This window comes from Gobio gobio (assembly GCF_949357685.1).
Source record: "Gobio gobio genome assembly, chromosome: 15".
NCBI lineage: Eukaryota > Metazoa > Chordata > Actinopteri > Cypriniformes > Gobionidae > Gobio > Gobio gobio.
In genome coordinates, this window is record NC_137108.1 from 24153235 (window position 1) to 24177000 (window position 23766).

Here is a 23766-nt window from a genome sequence, read left to right on the forward strand (position 1 = left end):
CAGAGCTCCAGCATTTCTCTGTGGAGAAAGGAGAACCTTCCAAAAGAACAACCATCTCTGCAGCACTCCACCAATCATTCCTGTATGGTAGAGTGGCCAGACAGAAGCCACTCCTCAGTAAAAGGCCGTCTGGAGTTTTCCAAAAGGCACCTGAAGGACTCTCAGACTCAGACTTTGAGAAACAAAATTCTCTGGTCTGATGAAACAAAGATTGAACTCTTTGGATGGCAAATGTCATGTCTGGAGGAAACCAGACACTGCTCTCATTACCAATACCATCCCTACAGTGAAGCATGGTGGTGGCAGCATCATGCTGTGGGGATGTTTTTCAGCGGCAGGAACTGGGAGACTATTCAGGATTGAGGGAAAGATGAATGCAGCAATGTACAGAGACATGCTTGATGAAAACCTGCTCCAGGGCACTCAAGGTTCATCTTCCAACAGGACAACGACCTGTTGGGCACACAGCCAAGATAACAAAGGAGTGGCTATGGGACAACTCTGCGAATGTCCTTGAGTGACCCAGCCAGATCCCAGACTTGAACCCGATTGAACATCTCTGTAGAGATCTGAAAATGGCTGTCCACCGATGCTCCCCATCCAACCCGATGGAGCTTGAGAGGTCCTGCAAAGAAGAATGGGAGAAACTTCCCAAAAATAGGTGTGCCAAGCTTGTCGCATCATACTCAAAAAGACTTGAGGCTTTAATTGGTTCCAAAGGTGCTTCAACAAAGTATTGAGCAAAGGCTGTGAATACTTATGTACATGTGATTTTTCCCCCCAGTTTTTTATGTTTTAATACATTTGCAAAGATTTCAAACAAATTTCTTTCACATTGTCATTATTGTGTATTGTTTGTAGAATTTTGAGGAAAATAATGAATTTAATCCATTTTGGAATAAGGCTGTAACATAACAAAATGTGTAAAAAGTGAAGTGCTGTGAATACTTTCCGGATGCACTGTATCTTTAAAGGTACTATACAGCACCTTTGTCAAATGGTGTTATGTAGAAGCTAACCATCCCATTCTCCTCCTTAGATTTTAGATCTGTTACTCCATATGTTATCTCATATGTTTGCTATGAATGGGAACTTACTACAATGGCAAAAGCTGTTTTGAATCACTTTTATGCTTTTATGAGGTCAAAAAGTCTCGTGTGGGGGCCCTGGAATATTTCCTTATAGCGGGACCTTGGGGGCAATATGTTAAGAACGTAATATTTTCAGGAAATACACTATATTTTAATATTGTTTTAATCCTTTCCCCAACTAAACTAAGAGACTAAGAGAGAGTTAGAGAACCTTTAAAGAACTATACAGGGGCTTAACGGATTTGTAATATGGCAATAATTTGTATATTATTATTGTTGATTTTGCAAATAATAATTAAAAGTATTATTTTGTAACTTTCTTTGAGAGGCAATTCTGATAATTCCTTTCCGTTTCAGTAATATCTTATATATATTTCAGTATTATTTCCTATGTTTTCTGATGTATAATTTCTGTTCTGTTTCTTTAATGGTTATGCACACTTGTTGCAGAGTCGCTACGTCATATTCTCGCGCATGCGTCGTGGAGGCAGACACGGAAGACAAGAACAAGTTGGATAAAGGTGTTATTTTCATTTTTTTTTGCGCACAAAAACTATTGTCGTCGCATCGTAAAATTATTGTAGAGTCACTGTGGTGGGATGGACTTTGTAACAACGTTTTAAGTGCCTTTTATGGGTCTTGGGAGTGTAAATGTACTGAATGCCAATGGAGGCCTGTCTGAAGCCTTTCTCAGCCATCAGCTTTCAACAAAAATATCTTCATTTGTGTTCCGAATATGAACGGAGGTCTTACGGGTGTCGAACGACATGAGGGTGAGTAATTAATGACAGAAATTTCATTTTTGGGTGAACTAACCCTTGAAGTTAACCTACTTTGCATCAACAGGATTCTTTGTATGGTAGGGTTGCTATATAGCACCTTAACCACCCCAAAGAACCACTGAAGAACCGCTGAAGAACCATCAATGACCAGCAATGTTTCGGTGATACTTAAGAACCACTTTTCCTGGTTCGGAGCTGGTGCTTTGGGTGTGGAGGTAAAGGTGCTATATAGCACCTCAACCACCCCAAAGAACCACTGAAGAACCATTTTTTTTTTGGTGTGTGTGTAGGTGCTTGATGTTATACATCTGGCCATGGAAGTGATTGGAACACATGAATTCAATGATTTGGAGAGGTGTCCCAATACTTTTGGCAATAAAGTGTGTGTGTGTTAGGGATGTCAATTTACACAAATTCCCATGATTGATTAGGGATGTCATTTTACACAAATTACACATGATCGATCGTCGTTTAAATTAGCGATCAATTAATTGATTAACCGATAGCCTTAATAATGCAATATGCATCTACAGCAGTGACTTATAGCAACAGCGTGATAGGGTGTGCAAATGTGGATCAAAACGTCATGTTCCTCATCAAATGCAGCTCACCCAGTCTATTATTGGTCCGAACTGATGAATGGTCCATGAAGCATAAAAGAGTAGAGCAGTTTCGTTTCGCTTTCATTTCGCTTGCCATTTGATGTTGTTGGGCAACGTTGTGGTCGCTAACAAAATTTTGGTCACACAGGCAGCAAAAATGGTCGCAAAAATGCCCTGCTTACAACATTCCCTGTTCTCTTTTCTTTTTAAACTGTTGATTTCCCATAGATTTAGCATGTTCCATGTCAACCTTTCTTGCTTGCTGTGACAACTAACCTTCCACTCACACTCAAGCCTGAGCAACTATTCTCTACTTACTGATATGACAAAACGGGTGAGTGACAATTTCCAGCGATACCATCCCAACAGGTCTAAAATATAACCAATTATAAAAGGCTTACCATAGTTAATCATGTTAAGACAAAAACACGTTTTGGAAGAATGATTGATTTATTGAAGATTTTCATTTTGTTAATTTTAAACAAAAAAGTTACATAGCGTACCTTTAAATAAATTGCAAGGGCCTACACGTCAAGCAAAAATTCTCTCAATCTTTCACCATGTACTCGCCATCATGTCATTCCAAAACCATTGCTTTCTTTCTTCTACAGAATAAAAAAAAACAAAACATAAATTGCCGTTGTAATAAAAGTAAGTGGGGAATAATGAAAGATTTTTGGAAATGTGAAACTAGTGAAAGACCACAGAATATTGAGTTTGACGTGTTTTTGTGTAATAGTGCTTGACATCTTGCCTTATATGATTCTAAGTTAACTGTATTTCTTCAGGGGAAAATATCCATCAATGCTCATATTCTCTTGACATGATAACAGGATGATACCAACCTTTGTTAACATGTTTACAAGTAGTGATGTTGAATAATTTTGTCCTTTATATCAAGGGTGCTTAATGGAGATCTACCCTGCTGAATAGTTTTTTAAAACATTTTTTTGGATGAGTTTTGAGTTTGACTCGAGTGGGAACTATGGAACTACTTCAGTAAAAAAAAAAAAGTCCTAATGCAAAGTTTTTGTAGGAAGTTCAAGAGTTAACACACTTACCGTATGTGCTGAAAAGAGGCCAGGGGCTTAAGAAGAAAAGTGATATTTCCTGTCTGCAGGTTTTTTTTCCCCGCACAGCGCAGGAAACCACAGATGTGTAGAGGGTATATGGAGACTCAAACATGTGTTTTTTTTTTTTTTTTTTTTTTTTTTTTTTTTTTTTTTTTTACAGATGTCACTTTTGTCATGAGCCTTACAGAGCAAAATACACACATCAGAGGTTAACAACACAGGTCAGAATGTGGAGAAATAGTTTGTTGTGCGGTCATACTCACTGCCACAGTTGCTCATCCCACCTCTCAAAATGGGTGAGAACGTGGTAATGTGGTATGCATCTTCTCATCGTGTATATCGAGGAAGTGAGGGGGTTTTGAATTATCAATGTGGCAGTGTTGTTGCTAAGTTTGTGTTGTTAAGTTTGTCTGAAACTGCATTTCCTGACAAAAGTCTGAAGCAGTCAATAAAATAAACAGCAATAAAATACTTAATAACAAACCCATTTCCTATAAAGGTCGATAAACAGCAGTTTTCCCTTAGCCTCAGCAATTCCCTCTCTTTCCACTTCTCTATTTTTTTTTAAAGCCAGCCTTAATGATTTGTCAGGGGTCTTGCCGTTGCACTCAACCTCTTATAGCTTTTGTCATGTGCCTAACAACTAAAGAAAAGAAAAAAACATTATCCTCTGAGCAGCAAAAAAAAGTGTAATTTCTGCAGGATATTGCCATGACAATACTGTTACACAAGGGTAACAATTACATGAGAGTCTTGTTATAGAAGTAGTGCAGTGTCATGAAAGTTACTTATCGTCTTAGTATTCTCAGTTCCTCAAATGAAACAAAGGACCATGGCAACAACACCTGCTGCATTCAATATTATTTTGTTTTACATACTAACAGAACAACCCATACTGAGATGATATTGTTACTGAAAAACAATAATATATATTGAAAATAATTGTTGTTTTCCAGCAAAAATGTATTATCTGTAAGCAAGATTTACATGTACAACCTTAGGTTAAATTGCTTAATATATTAATTTATATATGTAAAAAAAAAAAATACTAATACATGTTTTTATTAACACTCCCTATAGTCTCACACAATTGATCTTAAATATTTACCTAATAATGACTAATTTCATATATATAATTCACTTATTTTTATTTATAAGTCAAACAGTCCAATAAGACATAAAAAGTTAGTCAAGCTTGTGCAAATGAGATTTAAAATAAAAAGGGCTAAATTGACCCTGAGTTGCATGTACGGAATAAGTTATTTTCTATTTTTAGTTTTCTTATTCTTAGTTCACTTTAAAATGAAAATTACCCCATGATTTACTTACCCTCAAGCCAAAGGTGTATATGACTAGGCCTGCCACGATAACTACTTTTTGTTTCGCGATATATCGTCCCAGAAATAATTGCGATAAACTATATTATTGTCATTTTAAGACTATTTTATGCCACTGAATATACTAAAATAACAGCATAATAATGCAAGTAGACCTAAACACTTCCAAATGACAACCTTTTCATTCTTTAGATCATGGAAATTAAGGGTAAAAAATATATTATCCTAAATATTTTTTTTTTTTTAAAAATTGAATAAATAGTAAATAAACATTTTCCCTTGTGAAACGGCTTTAACACTCGTCATTCTGCGTTGACATTTATATGTGCACCGGAACGGGGGATTGCGGCTTTGAAATCGAGTCCATTTGGGCTTATTCTTCCAAACTGTCAGTAGTTGTCAGGAAAACACTATAACGCCTCAAATGGCGCCTTTTTTTCACCTGTCGATAACCACTCTGTGTATGAAGGAACTGCCCGAGAACCACTTTCACCTCTGTCACGGAAAACATACAAGATGACAGCACAATCGAGTACAATGTTGGTGACATTGATTATCATGTAAACATAATGGGCAATATATTGCATCACAAAACATTATTGAGTCATGTACATATATTGTGCGATATATCGGTATATTTATGCGACAGGCCTATATATGACTTTCTTCTTCAACTTACGAGAAAAGCGAAACTGGTGTGACATATGACATTGGATGTAACGCAAGCGCTTTGAACTGCAAGAGGCTTTACACTTTCTGCGTGAGTTGAATGCAGAAGGCGGTCTGCCGGAAGCTATATTTTACTTTATAAAGTTTTATATATATGGATATTTTTCTTTCAAAACTCCATCGATTCGCTTCAGAAGGCCTTTATTAACCCCCCAGAGCCGCGTGGAGTACGTTTATTATGGATGGATACACTTTTTTTGAGCTTCAAACTCAATGGACCCTGTCACTGCCATTATAAAGCTTGGAAGTGTCAGGATATTTATTATAAATATATAACTCGGATTGTGTTCATGAGAAAGACGAAAGTCATATACACCTATGGCTTGAGGGTGAGTAATTCATGGGGTAATTTTCATTTTAAAGTGAACTAAGAATAAGAATAGAAACTAAAAATAGAAAATAACTTATTCCGTACATGCAACTCAGGGTCAATTTAGCCCTTTTTTATTTTAAATCTCATTTGCATAAGCTTGACTAACTTTTTAAATCTTATTGGACTGTTTGACTTAGAAAATAAAAATAAGTGAATTATATATATGAAATTAGTCATTATTAGGTAAATATTTAAGATCAATTGTGTGAGACTATAGGGAGTGTTAATAAAAACATGTATTAGTATTTTTTTTTTTTACATATATAAATTAATATATTAAGGCTTAAGCAATTTAACCTAAGGTTGTACATGTAAATCTTTAATCTAACAAACTCCAGAGAGATTTACTTTTCAGTGATGACACAAATGCAAACTAACTACTGACTCGCCAATGTCATCAGTAGCCTACTGTTTACTAGCACATGATTTTTAACCACTAAGGTAACATCATAGCAACATGTTTACAAGTCAAATTATGTGTACATTAATTTGTAATGCTATGAATGTTTTTTTTAATTATTATAATTTTATGTATATGTAATACTACCACATCTATCCTTAGTTTTTGAATTAAATAGAAAAACAGAGACAAATATCCATAATTTGTCACTGAAATGTTTCAGCTACAGAATTAGGTCAGACTTCCTCTGACTGCAGGTTTAATTTCTCAAATGTTGCTACTGCTAAAGAGGTTAGTTAGAGATAACAAACACCATGTGAATCCTGTTCTGCCACAGTGGCGTCATGTATACTTAGTCACCACTTAATTATGTACAATGGCTTGATAATGCAAATGGGCAAAAAGCAATCCAATGAGAATGTTGCTTATAGGCTAAATGTTACAAGTAACCGATGGAAGATGTCTGTGTACAATCATGTCTCATCTGAGCTTGTTTCCACTGCCTTGTTAAAGGTATAGTTCACCCAAAAATTATCATTCTTTCATCATTTACATGTAATTTATTTTGTGAAACAAAAATAAGATATTTAGAAAAATGTCTTTTTGTTCCAGGGCAGTTTCCTCAGAGGAGGCAAGGGAGGCAGTGCCTCCTCAAAAAATTGGATGAGAAAAACCACAGTACAAAAATAAAACAATGTAAATAAAACGTCTCGGTTACGTATGTGACCCTCGTTCCCTGAAGGAGGGAACAGAGACGTACGTCGGAACTGACCGACGAATTGGGATCTATTTTCAGAGACCAATCTACTTTGAGTGTATAGAAACGAGCCAATAAACATTGGCATGCGGTTCACGCACCGCCCCGCAGCGCGGGTATAAAACACGGACGTGAACAACGCATACCGCTTTTACAACTGAGGCGCCGAGATGTGACTCGGGCCTGCAGCTGAAGCACAGCACCTGGCGACAGGACATACGTCTGCGTTCCCTCCTTCAGGGAACGAGGGTTACATACGTAACCGAGACGTTCCCTTTCAGTCGGTCACGTTCGACGTACGTCGGAACTGACCGACGAATTTGGATCCCTACAAAAACGCCAGGGTGCTGGCCCTTCCAGCGCCCTGCTCAAGCTCACTGGGTGCTCCTAGTTGGAGCAGCAGACAGGGCTTAAGCAGGGAGGTCCGACACTGCTGTTTCTGCAAGACCCACTCAGCGTGACTATTGGATAATGCTGGGAAAGCGTGCCCGTCTCGGGAGATGGTACACTGCGGAGCCACGTCCACCGGAGGAGGAGGGTGGAAAATACTCATACGGACTAACCTATCTGGGTAGTAACAACATATGGCAGTCTCTGGGGTGGTTCCAACCTGGTTCCAGGGGGGAAAGAACACCGCCAGAGACGACAGAGCGGGCTCTGTCAAGGGAAAGACAAGGGGCTAGCCGAGTAGGGTAGCAGGTACCGTGGAAATACACATATGGGGTCACCGTGAGGGAACCGCTACATATGGACCCAGCCTAACACACACGTTCCACAAGCATACGGGTGCAGGCCTGGTGTCAGACGGCCGCCACGTCTTGACACGAAGGGGTGACGGAGGAGCTCGACAGGGTTCACCATTTCTGGGGAACACAACTGGAGAAAAAATAACGCACGTATCCGGCCATAGGCGGGAGTGGCGTAGCAAGCCGACACAGGAACGGGCACTTCGCGTTTACCGGCCGTTGGAGGCGAGTACACGGGAAGAAACCGGCTCCACACGGAGGCTATATAATCTAGCGAACGTGTTAGGTGTCGCCCAGCCCGCAGCTCTACAGATGTCTGTCAGCGAGGCACCTTGAGCCAGCGCCCAGGAGGAGGCAACACTCCTTGTGGAGTGCGCTCGCAACCCGAACGGGCAAGGCTCGTCTTGCGATTGGTACGCTAAGACGATAGCATCCACTATCCAGTGGGCTAACCTCTGCTTGGAGACAGCCTTTCCCTTCTGCTGGCCTCCGTAACAGATGAAGAGCTGCTCTGAGGTCCTAAAGCTTTGTGTCCGGTCAACGTAAGCGCGAAGAGCACGGACGGGACATAACAAAGCCAGGGCTGGGTCTGCCTCCTCCGAGGGCAGCGCTTGCAGGTTCACCACCTGGTCCCGAAAGGGAGTGGTAGGAACCTTGGGCACGTATCGGTCTCAGGATGACGTGAGAGTTACCGGGCCCGAATTCTAGGCACGATTTGTTGACCGAAAGCGCATGCAGGTCCCCCACCTTCTTGATTGAGGCCAATGCAGTCAGGAGTACCGTCTTCATAGACAGGATTTTTAACTCAACGGACTGCAAAGGCTCAAAAGGAGGGCCCTGAAGTGCTCTGAGCACCAGGGCTATGTCCCAAGAGGGTAGCGAGATAGAACGAGGAGGATTTAGTCTCCTCGCACCCCTGAGGAACCTGATGATTAAGTCGTGCTTCCCTAAGGATTTACCTTCCACTACATCGTGATAAGCCGCTATTGCTGCGACGTACACTTTCAGGGTGGAGGGAGACAGCCTTCACTCCAACCCATCTTGTAGGAAAGAAAGCACAACATTAATCGAACACTTCCGGGGGTCTTCGCGGCGAGAAGAACACCAGTCAACGAACAGGTTCCACTTCAGGGCATAGAGGCGCCTTGTAGAGGGGGCTCTAGCTGAAGTGATGGTGTCTACCACTGCCTGTGGCAGGCCACCTAGAACCTCCGCGTCCCGTCCAGGGACCAGACATGGAGTTTCCAGAGGTCTGGACGCGGGTGCCATAGAGTGCCCCCTCCCTGAGAAAGAAGGTCCTTCCTCAGGAGGCGACCGAGTCAGGATAAGGGTCGGAACATTCCGAGGTGGGGCAGTGTGTGGGAGAGAAGGCCCGGGGGCGTCCTCTAGCCTCACACTGCCCCCTTGCGAGAAGAGGGGAAGACTGGAGTGGCAAGGCCCGGGGGCGTCGTGCACAACGATCTTGGCCCTCTTGGGGCCCAGGGACATAGGAAACTGCTCTTTTATTGACAATGTGGGTACCACTGAGCTCCGAGGAGCTAGTGGCAGAGATGTTATGTTGTTGGCCCCCCGGTCCTCCTCCGGGGGGGAGGAGTGCGGACACCATCTCCCTCCGAGCAGATCCATCCGTCCCTGGGCTGCCCGTCTCAGGGCCGCTTACCCTTACGTTTACCGGCAGACTTAGCGGGGCCCTGAGCGGGTTGGGCGGCCCCCTTGCGTCCGGCGCCCTGCTTCCCGGGTGGAGGCTGCTGCTTGGGTTTAGCAGGGGCGGAGGCGGACGAAGGAGGACGCCCTCGGCGACGAGCAGGAGGAGGCGCTGGACCCGGCGGAGGGGTGAAGGCAGCAGCGGTCCGCCGGGGCAGGATGTTCTTGATCGCCTCCGTCTGCTTCTGGGCCACCAAGAACTGTTGGGCGAAGCTCTCGATGGCGTCGCCGAAAAGGCCGGCCTGACTGACAGGGGCGTGGAAGAACCGCACTTTGTCGGTTTCGCGCATATCAGCCAGGTTCAGCCAAAGGTGGCGTTCCTGGACCACCATAGTGGACATCGCCCGACCCAGGGAGCGGGCAGCGACTTTCGTCGCCCGGAGGGCGAGGTCCGTCACTGTCCGCAGTTTCTGCATGATCCCTGGGTCGGCACTACCCTCGTGCATCTCCTTGAGCGCTTTGGCCTGGTAGACCTGCAGGAGCGCCATGGCATGCAGCGATGATGCGGCTTCCCCGCAGGCAGCGTAAGACTTGCCCAGTAACCCGGACGAGAACTTACACGCCCGGGAGGGGAGACGCGGGGCATTCCGCCAGTCGACCGCGGCCCTGGGACACAGATGCATCACCACGGCACGCTCGACCGGAGGTATCCCCACGTAGCCCTTAGCTGCACCCCCGTCGAGGGTAGTGAGGATGGAGGAGTCAGTCGATCGATGGCGGGCGCTGTAGGGCGCCGACCACGACTTCGTGAGCTCCTGATGCACCTCCGGGAAGAATGGCACTGGGGCGAGGCGCTGAGAACCAGCACGGGCCCGGGAGAGCATAGCCGTAAGCTTTGGATCCGGCTCGGACAACGCTGCCACACCCGAAGGGGGCAACGCAGCCGGGTCGTCATCTCCAGAACCCATTAGCTCATCCTCCGATGCAGCCAGCGAAATCATATCCTCAGCCGGAGCCCCAAAGGAAACGGTCGGCCCCCTGTGGGAAGAACCAGCACGCTCCTCCGAAAGCTCCACCGGCGCAGCGGAGGGTGGGAGGGGCCCAAGGGGTTTTTGGCCCATCGGGGAAGCCCTGACCGTCACCCTCAGATCTCCACCAAAGGCATCCGCCAAAGTAGCAGCCCTCTGCTTTGCAGCGGGAGGACCGCTAGATCGGGAGATGCGCATTGGGACTCCACCCCGTTTGAGGTATTCGTGCCTAGATCTAAGCACTGCGATGGTCATGTTCCCGCAATGGGAACATGAGTCATTCACGAACGCTGCCTCAGCGTGTTGAACGCCCAAACACGTGTGACAACGATCATGACCGTCAACTGGGGACAGAAAACGACGGCATCCAGAAACACACGGTTTGAATGACATCTTGAAAAAGACGCAGGGTCAAACCGTGTATTTTGCACTTTTATGAATGGAAAAATGCTCTTTTATAGTGCTGAAGCACTCAGGGAGATGGCCGCGGCTCCCCGCGGTCCGATAGTGCAAGCCCGCGGGTGAGCACTCAAAGGAAACGCCCAACGAACCAACACCGGAAGTCTTTTGCAGCCACTCGCTGACTCGCGCCGTCACGCCAACACCAGGAAGAGCACTCTCCAGACTCGTTCTCTTGAACACTCTCGGCAGAAACAGTCTTGTGCAGGTAAGCAGCAAAAACCATCGGCTCCGAAGTTGAAAGCGGTATGCGTTGTTCACGTCCGTGTTTTATACCCGCGCTGCGGGGCGGTGCGTGAACCGCATGCCAATGTTTTTTGGCTCGTTTCTATACACTCGAAGTAGATTGGTCTCTGAAAATAGATCCCAATTCGTCGGTCAGTTCCGACGTACGTCGAGCGTGACCGACTGAAAGGGAACAAAATGATATTAAAAAAGTGTATAAATCACTTGTTTTTCTAAAGTGACTCCAGAGCAAAAAGCAACACCAGCAGTAAAAGTTACAACGTGAGGCAGCACCTCTCTTACCTCCCTTGAGCCCATTGAGTTTTAAAACAGTCCGTGGGTTTGGCGGGGGGTAATTGAGATTGAATGGGCAAAAGTCATTATAACTGGCTGCAATCCCACCACTTGTTTCCGTGCACGCCTTCGACATCTGCAAATGAATAAACAAATACTGGTGAAGAACAAATCAAAACGTAAACTCAACCACTTGGATATCTCCACTTGATGTCACGTCAAACTCACTTGAAACTACTAACACAATCTTTGAGTTAGTAGTTTACCCCTTCCAGAAGTCTAGATCAAGATCAAGGGACCAGAACCTTCTTTTTTGTCCCACACTCTGGACTCAAACTAGGGGGGATCGAGCTTTTTCTGCGGTTGGGCCACAGTTGTGGAATAACCTGCCTTTAGAGATTTGATTGGCACCTTCCCTAACAATTTTTTTAAATCTCTTTTACTGTTCTCCCTGGCTTGTTAACATCATCATAGTTCAAAACAATGTGGTTAAATCTAAATCTCGGGCATTCATGGTCTTCTAAGAAATACATTCAGAGGTTCAGAATAACACAGCTGAAGACAACACACCCCTTTCTTTTCCTTTTCTGAACATTTACTCTCAGTCTCAGTCGCCTGTTTTTCATTGTCTCATAAAAGCTATGAACTCCATCCATTTTTCAGATATTCTATTTTAAAGATTATTTTGTAAATTCCAAATAAGCTTTACAGATATTTATTGGAAAGGGTTTAAACAAAGTGTTTTTCATGCTTGTTCAATCAACCATAAACAGTTATTGCACATGCACCTGTGGAACAGTCATTAAAGGGATAGTCCACCCAAAAATGAAAATTGTCATAATTTACTCAATCTAATGTCGTTCCACACGCGTAAGACTTTGATTCATCTTCGGAACACAAGTGAAGATCTTTTTTAAAGAAAAACCGAGAGCTTTCAGTCTCTCCATTGGGAGCAACACAATTACACATTCATGGTCCAGAACGATAGGAAAGACATCCATAAAGTAATCCATGTGACTCCAGTGGTTTAACCTCAAATTTATGAAGTGACGCAAGTGCTTTGTTTGTGCAAAAAAAAAGTATACCTTTATACCTCCTAAAATATACCACTATATTTACAAAATAATTATCCAAAGCACGTTCATAGTAGAACTTCCGGTCTTCAGTCAACACAACACGCATGGTCGTGGTGCTCCCCCTACTGGATTGCAGGTCAATATTTTCGTAAATAAAGTAGTCAATTATTATTAAAAAAAAAATTATGCAAACAAATCACTCCTGTCGCTTCATAAACATTTAGTTTAAACCACTGGAGTCACAGAGTGGTGCAGGTATGACATCACTTTGTAGGCCAAAACGCAGAAGCGAGTTAGCATTTTAGCACTTCCGTTTCTATTGTCCCGAAGTCAATTGGTTTTTTGAATGGGATTTTGTTTAAATGGCTGAAATAAGGTCTGTGGTGAACACAAGCTCGAGACATTAAATGCATCAGTATTACCCCACTTGGGATTTTTTGAAGCTGTTACGTGTCTTGAAAAAGGCGGTTGCTAACAAGTGGCTAAGTGGGACTACAGAGGCTGTCGCGGAGATTAAACATCATCACAGAAAAGCTCAGTCACTGTAACACTTAAATCTGGTGGCCACACCATTATATGGACTGCTAGCGAAGTCCCTTTATGAAAAGCCATTTCACTTGGCGGCCATCTTTGAAACGCCTCTCGGGCATGCAAGTGCATCTCTTTGAATGGGGGAACATCAAATTCTCCAAAGCGGTTTGCCAAGCTTTTGATTAAATTTCATATTTGAAATTAGCAATAAAATCTGACCACATCTGTCTTATAAAATTTGCTTCTAAACATTTGAATCATGAAAAAAGAAAATATATAATTTTTAGCCTGGACAAAGCTAATGTGCATGGGCAGTCCTAAGCGCGTCTCAGAACACTGCCTGTTTCTATAGCAACCGGGGCAGTTGCAGTGGCAATGACTTTACTAATCAAGGATTGGCTCTTTAATTTGAAAGGTGGGGCTTATTCGCCATATTGGGCGTTGCACTTTCTCCCATAAACGGAGTGCTCCGTCTTCCTATATATAAAGTCTTTGCTTCTACTTTTGAAATCGGATTCATTCAGGGATTCATTATTTTATTACTGTTCGTGAAAATTTTTCAGTTTATGTCTCAGTTCTTGAATTATGTTCATACAAATATTTACACGTTAAGACATTTGCTGGAAAAGAAGCAGTTGAAGGTGAAATGACATTCCTTTTTTTGCTGAGTTTATATGTAAATGACATCACTAACAATAGCATAGCATTGGCTAGTGGCTTACCTGGCAAGTGTCTTCTGCTAGTTTGCTAAGCATTAAAGAACCATCAAAACTGGTAAATAACAAATGTGAGATTAAAATAATAGCACATTTGTCCCATTTTAAATAAGCACTAAAAACTGAGATGAAAAATGAAGAGATGGTTAAATTATGTTCCGATATCTTCCAAAGATTTTTGAATATTGGCATATTTGTTTCTATACAGTGAGTGTTGATATGGCAACTAGTAAATACACATTAGTTTGTGCCCTGCTTTCCTCTACATAGAAGTAAATTGTAACCTTTGGGTATTAACAATTCGAAAATATCTTCTTTTGTGTTCCACAGAAGAAAGAAGTCACACAGGTTTAGAAGTGACATGAGGGTAAGTAAATCATTTTTATCTTTGGGCGAACTGGCCCTTTAGATCGCCTGAAAATCCTGAAAGGGAATCACCACTGTAGTGACAATTTGACTACAGAGTGATGTTTAAAATTAGTTTCAAAAGTGACAATTCCTTAGCCTATAAGAGTGTGTTGCCCTACTAAGTCCAGCGAGAAGTTTTGGTTGGTGTGGGCTGGTATTTTAAGCGTGAGGCTGTTTTTTTATTGTCTTGAGGTTTGCAAGTACAACAAAAATGGACAGGTTGTACGTCATAATCCCACATGCAACTTCAATATTTGACGTATACTGTAGTACCTGTTTAAGAATTGAATATTTTGTCAAGATTACCAGTCTTTATCTGAACTGAGCATCTGATCTGCTGGTTTATCTTTAGCTATCTATCACCACTCTCTAAAGCTATATGCTCATCATCTCCCAGTTCCCTTTTCTTTTGCTTAAAAGAACTCTGCCAGATTTCTCTTCTCTATTCTCCTTCAAACTTTTTCATTTGTAGCTTTCACTTGGCCTTTAATAGTAACAAGTATACAATCTGACACAATAAAAAAATCTCTGCACGTAAGGTAGAAAACCAAAACCAGACAACAAAAAAATACAAATGATCATTTGTGAGCAGCGATGTGTGCAAGTGAGAATGGCAAGAAAACTGAAGAACAGGACGTGGTGTAAAGGTGTGAAAAAAACATCCCGTTGCATGAGCATCTGTGACATTAGGATGAAACAAGTAGATGAGACATCTACTTTGCAAGACGTTTTCTTTGCAACAATTACTTTTACAAAATCAGCAATGGAGAACTTCATACCGATGGAAAATAAACTCACTTGAAATATTTGTAATATAATAACAGATAACTGGTGATAAAATAACAAAGTTGGCCTGATTTTATTGTGTTCTGACTGAAATGTTGATAAAAGATTGAAAGATTATCAGTAAGCATACAGAACTGCTTGTAGTTGTCAAGTTTGATGACAATGAACAATCAATGTCTGGCATCTTGAATCCTATTTCTGCATTTCCCAGAGCATATATTTCATTGAGAAGGCAAAATGAACATTTGAAAAAGAATTGTGAATGAGTGACAACTGATCGTTATCATATTTCCTCTTTTAAACTCCGGGGCTCCCTTCCACTGTCGTCTCCTCCTCCTCTGTCTCTCTTCTGCGCATCTGCATGCCGTGACCTTTTGGTCTATTAATGAGTAACTCTCAATGTGTCAATCATTTTGCCACTTCTCAACTGCTGTGAGATCCTACACTTGCACGGGTACGTTTTCTTCCTTCCAAAACCTTTTCCTTTTTTAGTTTACATCTCCATCCGTCATAACCATAGATCCATAATGCTCACATTGTATCATTGCTCAAATAAATATTAATTTTACATTTGAAGATTATCAGTGATCGTCTAACTATATTTCATTATTATTGGATTTATTTCTTGGCATACTATTTAGTGCATTTTGCTTCCCTTGTGTTGATATACAATACGAAAGAGCTTCGAAGAAGCTTCGCTTCCAATTACGATGCATGATTTTAAGACTTATATTTTAAAAGTTAAATGTATATTTCCCGCACAAACAGGCTGACATTATTGCGACTGCAGGATGATACAGGGGATTTACCAGGGGGTGTGAAATATCACCTCCAGAGATTTCAGGTTTCAATTACAGACATTCAGAACATTATTGTAAATAACATTGTTTCGAATAAAGTGTAGAGTTCATGAGAATAGATACTACACTATACTCAATAAAGGTTCTAAAAGGGGGTTTTCGCAAACATTTTGGTGTCCCGTTCATTGAACAATTCTTAAAAGCCATTGTTTTCTTAGTGCGAAGAGCATTTTAATAATCTAAAGAACCTTTTTCCACCATAAAGACCTTTTCGGGGAATGCAAAGGTTCCATGCATGTTAAAGGTGGAATCATTGACGCCAATAAAGAACCTTTATTTTTAAGAGCACATTTAAACTACCCACAGTCTCATTTTCAGTGAAATGGTGCTTTTAGGAATGACCTCTCAGGGAGGTGATAGATGAGGTGTTATCGAGTAATAAATCCACTTGGGGTTCAGAGTATTTTTACCCCATTAATTTCACACGTCTAGTGCAATTATGTGGTTTTGTTTCATTAATACAGTGTTTACTTTTTTCTTGATTTAACCCAAAAGAATGGAAGTGAAATGTGACAACATGCCCCATAGGTTTAACATGTGAGGGGCACATTGTAACATGACCATATGACAGCTTGAAATGTTATCTGATACAATCAAAAATATACAAGACAAATTAAAATATTTTGACAATAAAATACAGTGATTAACTTTTTCCAAATAAAATAATGGTATTTTTTAATAATTAAAAATAAAGAAATGTTTGAATTGTGAAAACACAATTTGTGACGCTCACATTTGACTCTCAGTCTTTATTCAGCTTTTTCTCATGGTTTCTCCATAGAAGTATAGAATAGAATAGTACAGTTCTAATAGCGGCTCATTGTAACACCTGCGCAACTGGGATTTAAACCCCAAATCATGTCTTCTGCTGGTTAGATCAGCATTAAAGAACTGTCTCAACTGTTAAATAACAGATATAGGATTAATTAAAGAGCGTATCTAAACTACCCACAGTCTCATTTTCAGTGAAATGGTGCTTTTACCAGGAATGTCCACTCAGGGCGGTGTTAGACTGTTAAGCAACAGCAACAAATCTGAAGGTCATAGGTGATTCAGCTTAGTTTCAATGACGAGGATCTGAATTGCATAATGACTGATAGACATCAGCGATGAATGTGCTTTGTGGCCAGTGTGGTTTTTCATTTTCTCTTATCTGTTGAATCGAGTCATTCACATAACTTGAAAACATCTGAGTTGAAAAACAGCGCGTAGCCTACCTGTGCCTGTTTACATCATGTTTCAAACCTGTAGAAAATATCCTTCAGCAGTACACAGAAGAAGATATTTTTATGAATTTTTAATGGGGTCAGTGGGCTAAAAAAAAATAAATAAAAATATTTGACCCAACTTTCATCTTATGTACAAAACAAGAAGCAAACGAAAAAAAACAAAAAACAAAAACCCAAACAAAATATGTTCTTTTGTGTTCCACTGAAGCAAAAAAAGGTTTGGAGCGACATGACTGAGAATTAATGACAGCATTTTTTATTTTTGGGAGGAGGATCCCTTTAATTTAAGCGTCTCTATGCCTGCCACCATGTCTCATCATTGTCCCCTTCTGGCCAAACACGTTACTTCAAACGCTTTTTGACTTTCTCAGTTTGTGTAAATCCACTTGTTGTTCAGAATATTTATTTTTTCCCACATTAATTCCACACGTGTATAGTACAAGTATATGGTTTTGTTTCATTAATACAGTGTATACTTTTTCGTTTTCTTGATTTAACCCAAAAGAATGGAAGTGAAATGTGACAACATGCCCCTGGCAGGTTTTTCAAATAAAATGGTAATTTTTTAATAATGAAAAATAAACTAATTTTTAGGTTTGACAACAAACACCCCGCAAAACACAGCTATACAGCATAGTTCAAAACATAATAATAATTTATGAACATTGACTCTCAGTCATTATTCACCGTTTTCTCATGATTTCTCCATAAATTCATAAAAGTATAGAATATAATAGCGTAGTTCTAATAGGGGCACATTGTAACGCAGTGTTACAACACGCCCCACCTGCGCAAATGGGATTTAAACCCGGCTCTTGTCTTCTGCTGGTTAGATCAGCAGTAAAGAACTGTCTCAACTGTTACATTACAGATATAAGATTAAAATAATATCAGATTTGTCTAATTTTAAATAAACACAAATTTAATTGAGATGAAACATTTATTTAAAGGTATAGTTCACCAAAAATGAAAATTCTGTCATTAATTACTCACCCTCATGTCGTTCCAAACCTGTAAGACATTCGTTCATCTTCAGAACAATCTGAGATCTCTCTGACCCCTCCATAGACAGCAATTTAATTAACACTTTAAAGGTCCAGAAAGGTAGTAAAACATTGTTTAAATAGTCCATGTGACTCCAGTGGGTCAACCTTAAATTTATAAAGTGACGAGAATACTTTTTGTGACAAACAAACAAACAAACAAACAAAAATAGCCACTTTATTCAACAATTTTTTGTTCTAGGTCAGTCTCCTACGCAGTTTCCGTTGTAAATAGTGCAGCGCTCTTGAGATCTACAACAGCCGATGCGGTTCACAATGCGGTTGATGGAGGGGCTGGGGCTGGGTGGTGTGGGGTGGTGGTGGTGGGGGTTCGACAATACGCAGCACATTGCATCAAATTTTTTCTTGGCTGTCGTCCCAGAAGGAAGCCTCTTCTAAAGATAATGCACAAGAAAGCCCGCAAACAGTTTGCTGAAGACAAGCAGACTAAGGACATGGATTACTGGAACCATGTGGTCTGATGAGACCAAGATAAACTTATTTGGTTCAGATGGTGTCAAGCGTGTGTGGCGGCAACCAGGTGAGGAGTACAAAGGCAAGTGTGTCTTGCCTACAGTCAAGCGTGGTGGTGGGAGTGTCAGTGTTTGGGTCTGCATGAGTGCTGCTGGCACTGGGGAGCTACAGTTCATTGAGGGAACCATGAATGCCAACATTTACTGTGACATACTTAAGCAGAGCATGATCCTCTGGTGAAACTGAGCCGCAGGGCAGTATTCCAACATGATAACAACCTCAAACACACCTCCAGTAGCTGAGGGCAAAGGTGATGGACTGGCCAAGCATGTCTCCAGACCTAAACCCCTATGAGCATCTGTGGGGCATCCTCAAACGGAAAGTGGAGGAGTATAATGGTGGCCTCACAAAATATTGACACTTTAGGCCCAATTTGGACATTTTCACTGTGTTTACTCACTTTTGTTGCCAGCGGTTTAGACATTAATGGCTGTGTGTTGTTATTTTGGGGGTACAGCAAATTTACACTGTTATACAAGCTTTACACTCACTACATTGTAGCAAATATGGGGTGAGTAATTAATGACAGAATTTTAATTTTTGGGGTGCCCTATCCCTTTAAGTAGGAAATGTACTTTTTCTATGGTTAAAAAAATGTTCAGTGATTTATCTTCCAAAGATTTTTTTTCATTTTTTGTGCATTTTTTTCTATATATATTATTGATATGGCAACTAGTAAATACACTATGTTTAGTCATGCTGTCATGTGTGGAACGTTTTAAACCATGTGTGTTACAACTAACCCCGCGTTGGGTTGTGCCCCGCTCACCCCTACTTCAGACGTAAGATATAAACTACAGTAAATGTAAGGTTAAATTTAAACTACCCTCAGACTTTAAACCGCACATTCAGACAAAATGCTGCCAAACACACAAAATAACACATTCACTTGTTTAACATAAACACTTAAAACACTCTTGACTCGTGAACAATCATGAAATTGTGTAGCTAAATAAATAAATACTGTATTGAAAATAAATTATAGAAATAGATACTAATTTTAACATATGTTTCTTTGCAGAGGATGACTGTTGATACAAAGATCACCATGAGCTGGGAAGACATGAACTTAACTGATGATTACAATGGCAACTACAGTTATGACGGGGACTGCTGTGGAGGACTTGTGTGCGATCAGGAGTCTAGCATGCACTTCGATTCCATTTTTATTCCGGTCCTTTACTCTCTGGCGCTGGTAGTGGGGCTGGTGGGCAATGGGCTGGTTTTGGTGGTACTGTGGAAGAAAAGGCGGAACTTGAATGTTACAGACATCTTCATCCTTCACCTGGGTCTATCAGACACTCTACTGCTGCTGACGCTGCCCTTTTGGGCTGTAGAGGCAGTGAAGGGGTGGCTCTTCGGGACAGCGATCTGCAAAATGACTGGAGCTCTGTTCAAGGTAGGCGAAATCTTTGAGGCCAAGAAGTTTTGGCAGCAGTCAATTTTATTAAATGAATTGGTCCATTGCTTCTCCATTTTATTGTTTTATATATTCAGTGATGGAACTGAATGAATTACAATAAATTCTATTCTAGACATTCACATTGGTAACCTAAAAAGGATAACATCTAACTGGGGGGGTTTTTCCAAGTCAAAAATATGATTTAATATTGCTGCGTCAACATAAAAGCATTAATTTATATTAACACGATTATTTTATATGGATTAAATAAAGTAAAAAAATGTATTAAAAAAACAGCTCTTCAAGGTAACAATGGCAGGTTACCGCTTTTAACAGTAGAGTCGGAGTAGAGTACATTCTTACATTTACATTTAATCATTTAGCAGACGCTTTGGATAAAAGTGACTTGCAAATGAGGAGAACAAAAGAAGCAATCAAACCAAAATAGGGTAACAGGTTTATTTATTTATTAAATATATAGAATAGTAGGTGGTAGTATTAATTATCTAAATAATATTTTGACACTATAAAGAAGCTGTTGTGCAACTGATTTGATTATTTATTTATAGATTATTATTTTTCATGAGTTTTATTATTTTTTGAGCTGCATAACTGTTTAAATCAGTTTCTCAGTTTTAGACTTTACGGCATTTCATGGCAACAGTTGTAAAATTGTATAACTTTACACGGAAATGGTTAATAAGGGATATTTTCACATTAAAATAATGTTAACACATATTGTTTACATCTCGTGGCTATACTATTGAAAAAGTGAGCGTTTGAACAGATTTGACGGATTGGCCCTATTCACTTCTATTGTTCCTCAATGTAACCCAGATGTTTGCTGTTTTTAAGAAAATATATTTTTTTCTGTTAAACAACAAATGCTGTTGATTGAGCTTAACTTGTACTACTGAACCAGAAATATTGCTTTAAGAATCAACTTTGGGTTTGCAGTCTCTCATTGTCACGTTTCTCCATCAGATCAATTTCTACTGTGGCATTTTCATGCTTTCCTGCATCAGTCTTGACCGCTACCTGTCCATCGTCCATGCAATGCAGATGTATTCTCGTAAAAAGCCCATGGCGACTCACTGTTGCTGCCTTATGGTCTGGCTCTTCTGCCTTCTACTCTCCATTCCCGACTGGATATTCCTTGTGGCAACGGAGGACAGCAGACGTCAGTATAAAACAGAATGTGTTCCGTTTTACCCCTCTGAATCTTGGCGTCTGGGCACTCGTGTGCTCTACCATCTTTTGGGTTTCACTCTCCCAGCAGCAATAATGCTGTTCTGTTACTCTTGCATCCTCCTGCGGCTGCGACGTGGCTCCCAGGGCATGCAGAAGAAGAGGGCCATCCGTGTCATCGTAGCCCTCGTACTGGCCTTTTTCATCACCTGGACACCCTACAACATCACCCTCATGGTTGACACCATACAAAACCAGACCTCCAATTTCAGTAATCTAACATCCTGTGACAGCACCAAAGCATTGGATGTAGCTCTTACAGCAACTACCACATTGGGCTACTTACACTGCTGTGTCAACCCAGTTCTTTACGCTTTCGTGGGGGTGAAATTTCGCCAGCACTTGCTGGACATGCTGAGACCCCTGGGTTTCACGCTGAAGGGCCCAGCGGGCCTGGTGTCACGGAAAAGCTCTGTCTGGACAGAGTCAGTGGACACCTCTCACACATCTGCCTTCTGAAACATCAATATATGTACAGTCAGGAACCATGTCATCTTTTTCTGCAACCTTAATATCCGTATCAGTGTTATGTCAGAAGAGTTTGGCTTTAAGTTCTCGAGCGTTTCTATTCACACCAACAAGGGTAATTAATAATCATTCCAATTCTATGAAAAAGTGAAGTCCACACCACAACTATAATAATAAAAACGCACTATATAATTGGAATCACTTTCAGAATGACTTTTCCCAGCTGACAAATAAAACCATTAACAGACAATCAGAATCCACCATGTAAGATGCATTCTATAAACCAACTGACTACTATTAGTATGCCATTCATGGGTTTATCTCCCATAAAAGTGTAAACATTGAGCTTCTCAGGCACCATTAAAACATTGAGAGCGATTCGCTCAAATCCGTCAATCTCTTTCCAGCTCTCCAGGTGGAGCCAGAGGGTGTTTAGCCAGTTTGGGTAGGACCATGACTGACTCATTACATGGGAAAAGACATTTAGCTTTGATTACAGAAGTGCAAGCCTTTTATTTAGACCTTTAAGTAATAAACAGGTCATGAACATGTCGAAGCGAATGCTTGTGCTACAATGGACGCTTCAGTATCATACAGCATCATCATGCACCCGTTCAGAAAGACAAATGTACCCGTTTAAAATGTTACATTCAATGTGTTGAGTGTAAACAGCCTCAAACAGTTGTCATGTCAAAATGAGCCCTGGGAATCCTGAAATCTAAAAAAAACTGCTTGCGGAATTTGAATTTAAATAATATCCTAAATCAGCAACAAAATCTGACATGAACTGTCGATGTTTTTATAATACTCCATTTTTAGGCTAGACCAGCCAATGCGCATGTGCAGTCCTAAGTGCTGGTCACAGGACACCGACTGTTTCCATAGCAGTTTAGACTTTTTTTGGAGCCCCTTATGTTTTATTTGTCTTTTTTCTTTAAACGCATCTTTATAGTTATCGCTCTTGGTGTGAATTGGTCTTTAGTCTCGTGACTGCTGATTAGCATGCATAAATATAGAGAAATCTTTAATTAGACAAGTATTCTGTGGCAGCTACTTTAGGTTATGCTTTGCATTTCTCAAGCATACTTGCAGCTCACATATTTTGGAGAGAGATTAAAGTTTCTATTTTGTCAAAATGCATCACTTTCTAATACTTGGCAGATCTGCCCACTGGATCAGACTTTTGAAAAAGTGTAAACAGCTGAATTTTACTGTTGTATGTTTTGAAAATCTGGAGTTATTTTATAGTGTTTAAATTGTTCCTAAATTGGTTTGTTAATTGTTGTATGTTTTTATTTTTTATGTTTTTAAATATCTCAATTTGCTGTAAATGCATTTTAAAACATCTTAAAGGCTTGTCGTGAAGCAGAACTGCAAATGTGAATTTTTTGTGTAGCCTACTTCTTATAACTTTTGTTGAACCTTTGTTTTTTCAGTTGTGTTAGCATAAAACCTGTACCTTACAATGTGAGATGTCTGTCTCAATAATGCTGTAAAATTGCAATACAATAAAATAGAAGACATTTGAAAACATCTTAAAGGCCTACTTGTCGTGAAGCAGAACTGCAAATGTGATTTTTTTTGTGTACTTTTTATAACTTTTGTTGAACCGTTGTTTTTTCAGTTGTGTTAGCATAAAACCTGTAGCTACAATGTGAGATGTCTGCCTCAATAATGCTGTAAAAATGCAATACAATAAAACAGAAGATAAATTAGAGGATTACACAGTATATGACTTAATAACATGCTAACTTACTGATGTGAGTAACAATACAATTTGGAGTAAGAAATGTTCATTTATAATAAGCTCAAATATAAAGGCCCTGATAGCCAGTTAAGGTCTTTCTCATTCTTCGTTTAGGGGTAAAAAGAAGTTTGAAATACCCTTGCAGCAGTATCGTCCATGGCTGCTTGGGTCAGCACTT

The 23766-nt window shown here is 40.7% G+C and overlaps 1 protein-coding gene across 1 annotated transcript; it reads left to right on the plus strand.

Annotated features, from left to right (window-relative positions):
• The first annotated feature begins 15433 nt into the window (after window positions 1-15433).
• Window positions 15434-23561, plus strand: cxcr3.1 (chemokine (C-X-C motif) receptor 3, tandem duplicate 1). Its single transcript, XM_079836941.1, has 3 exons — window positions 15434-15511; window positions 19745-20122; window positions 21110-23561. The coding sequence occupies exons 2-3, from the start codon at window positions 19748-19750 to the stop codon at window positions 21830-21832; spliced, it is 1098 nt and encodes a 365-aa protein (XP_079693067.1). The 5' UTR covers window positions 15434-15511; window positions 19745-19747; the 3' UTR covers window positions 21833-23561.
• The last annotated feature ends 205 nt before the right edge of the window (window positions 23562-23766 follow it).

What these genes read in the sequence shown, in the direction of transcription:
- cxcr3.1 (XM_079836941.1), top strand. Translation starts at nt 19,748, where the DNA reads ATGACTGTTGATACAAAGATCACCATGAGCTGGGAAGACATGAACTTA. An exon ending in TGACTGGAGCTCTGTTCAAG is followed by an intron (nt 20,123 to 21,109) that starts GTAGGCGAAATC and finishes TTTCTCCATCAG; the next exon opens with ATCAATTTCTACTGTGGCAT.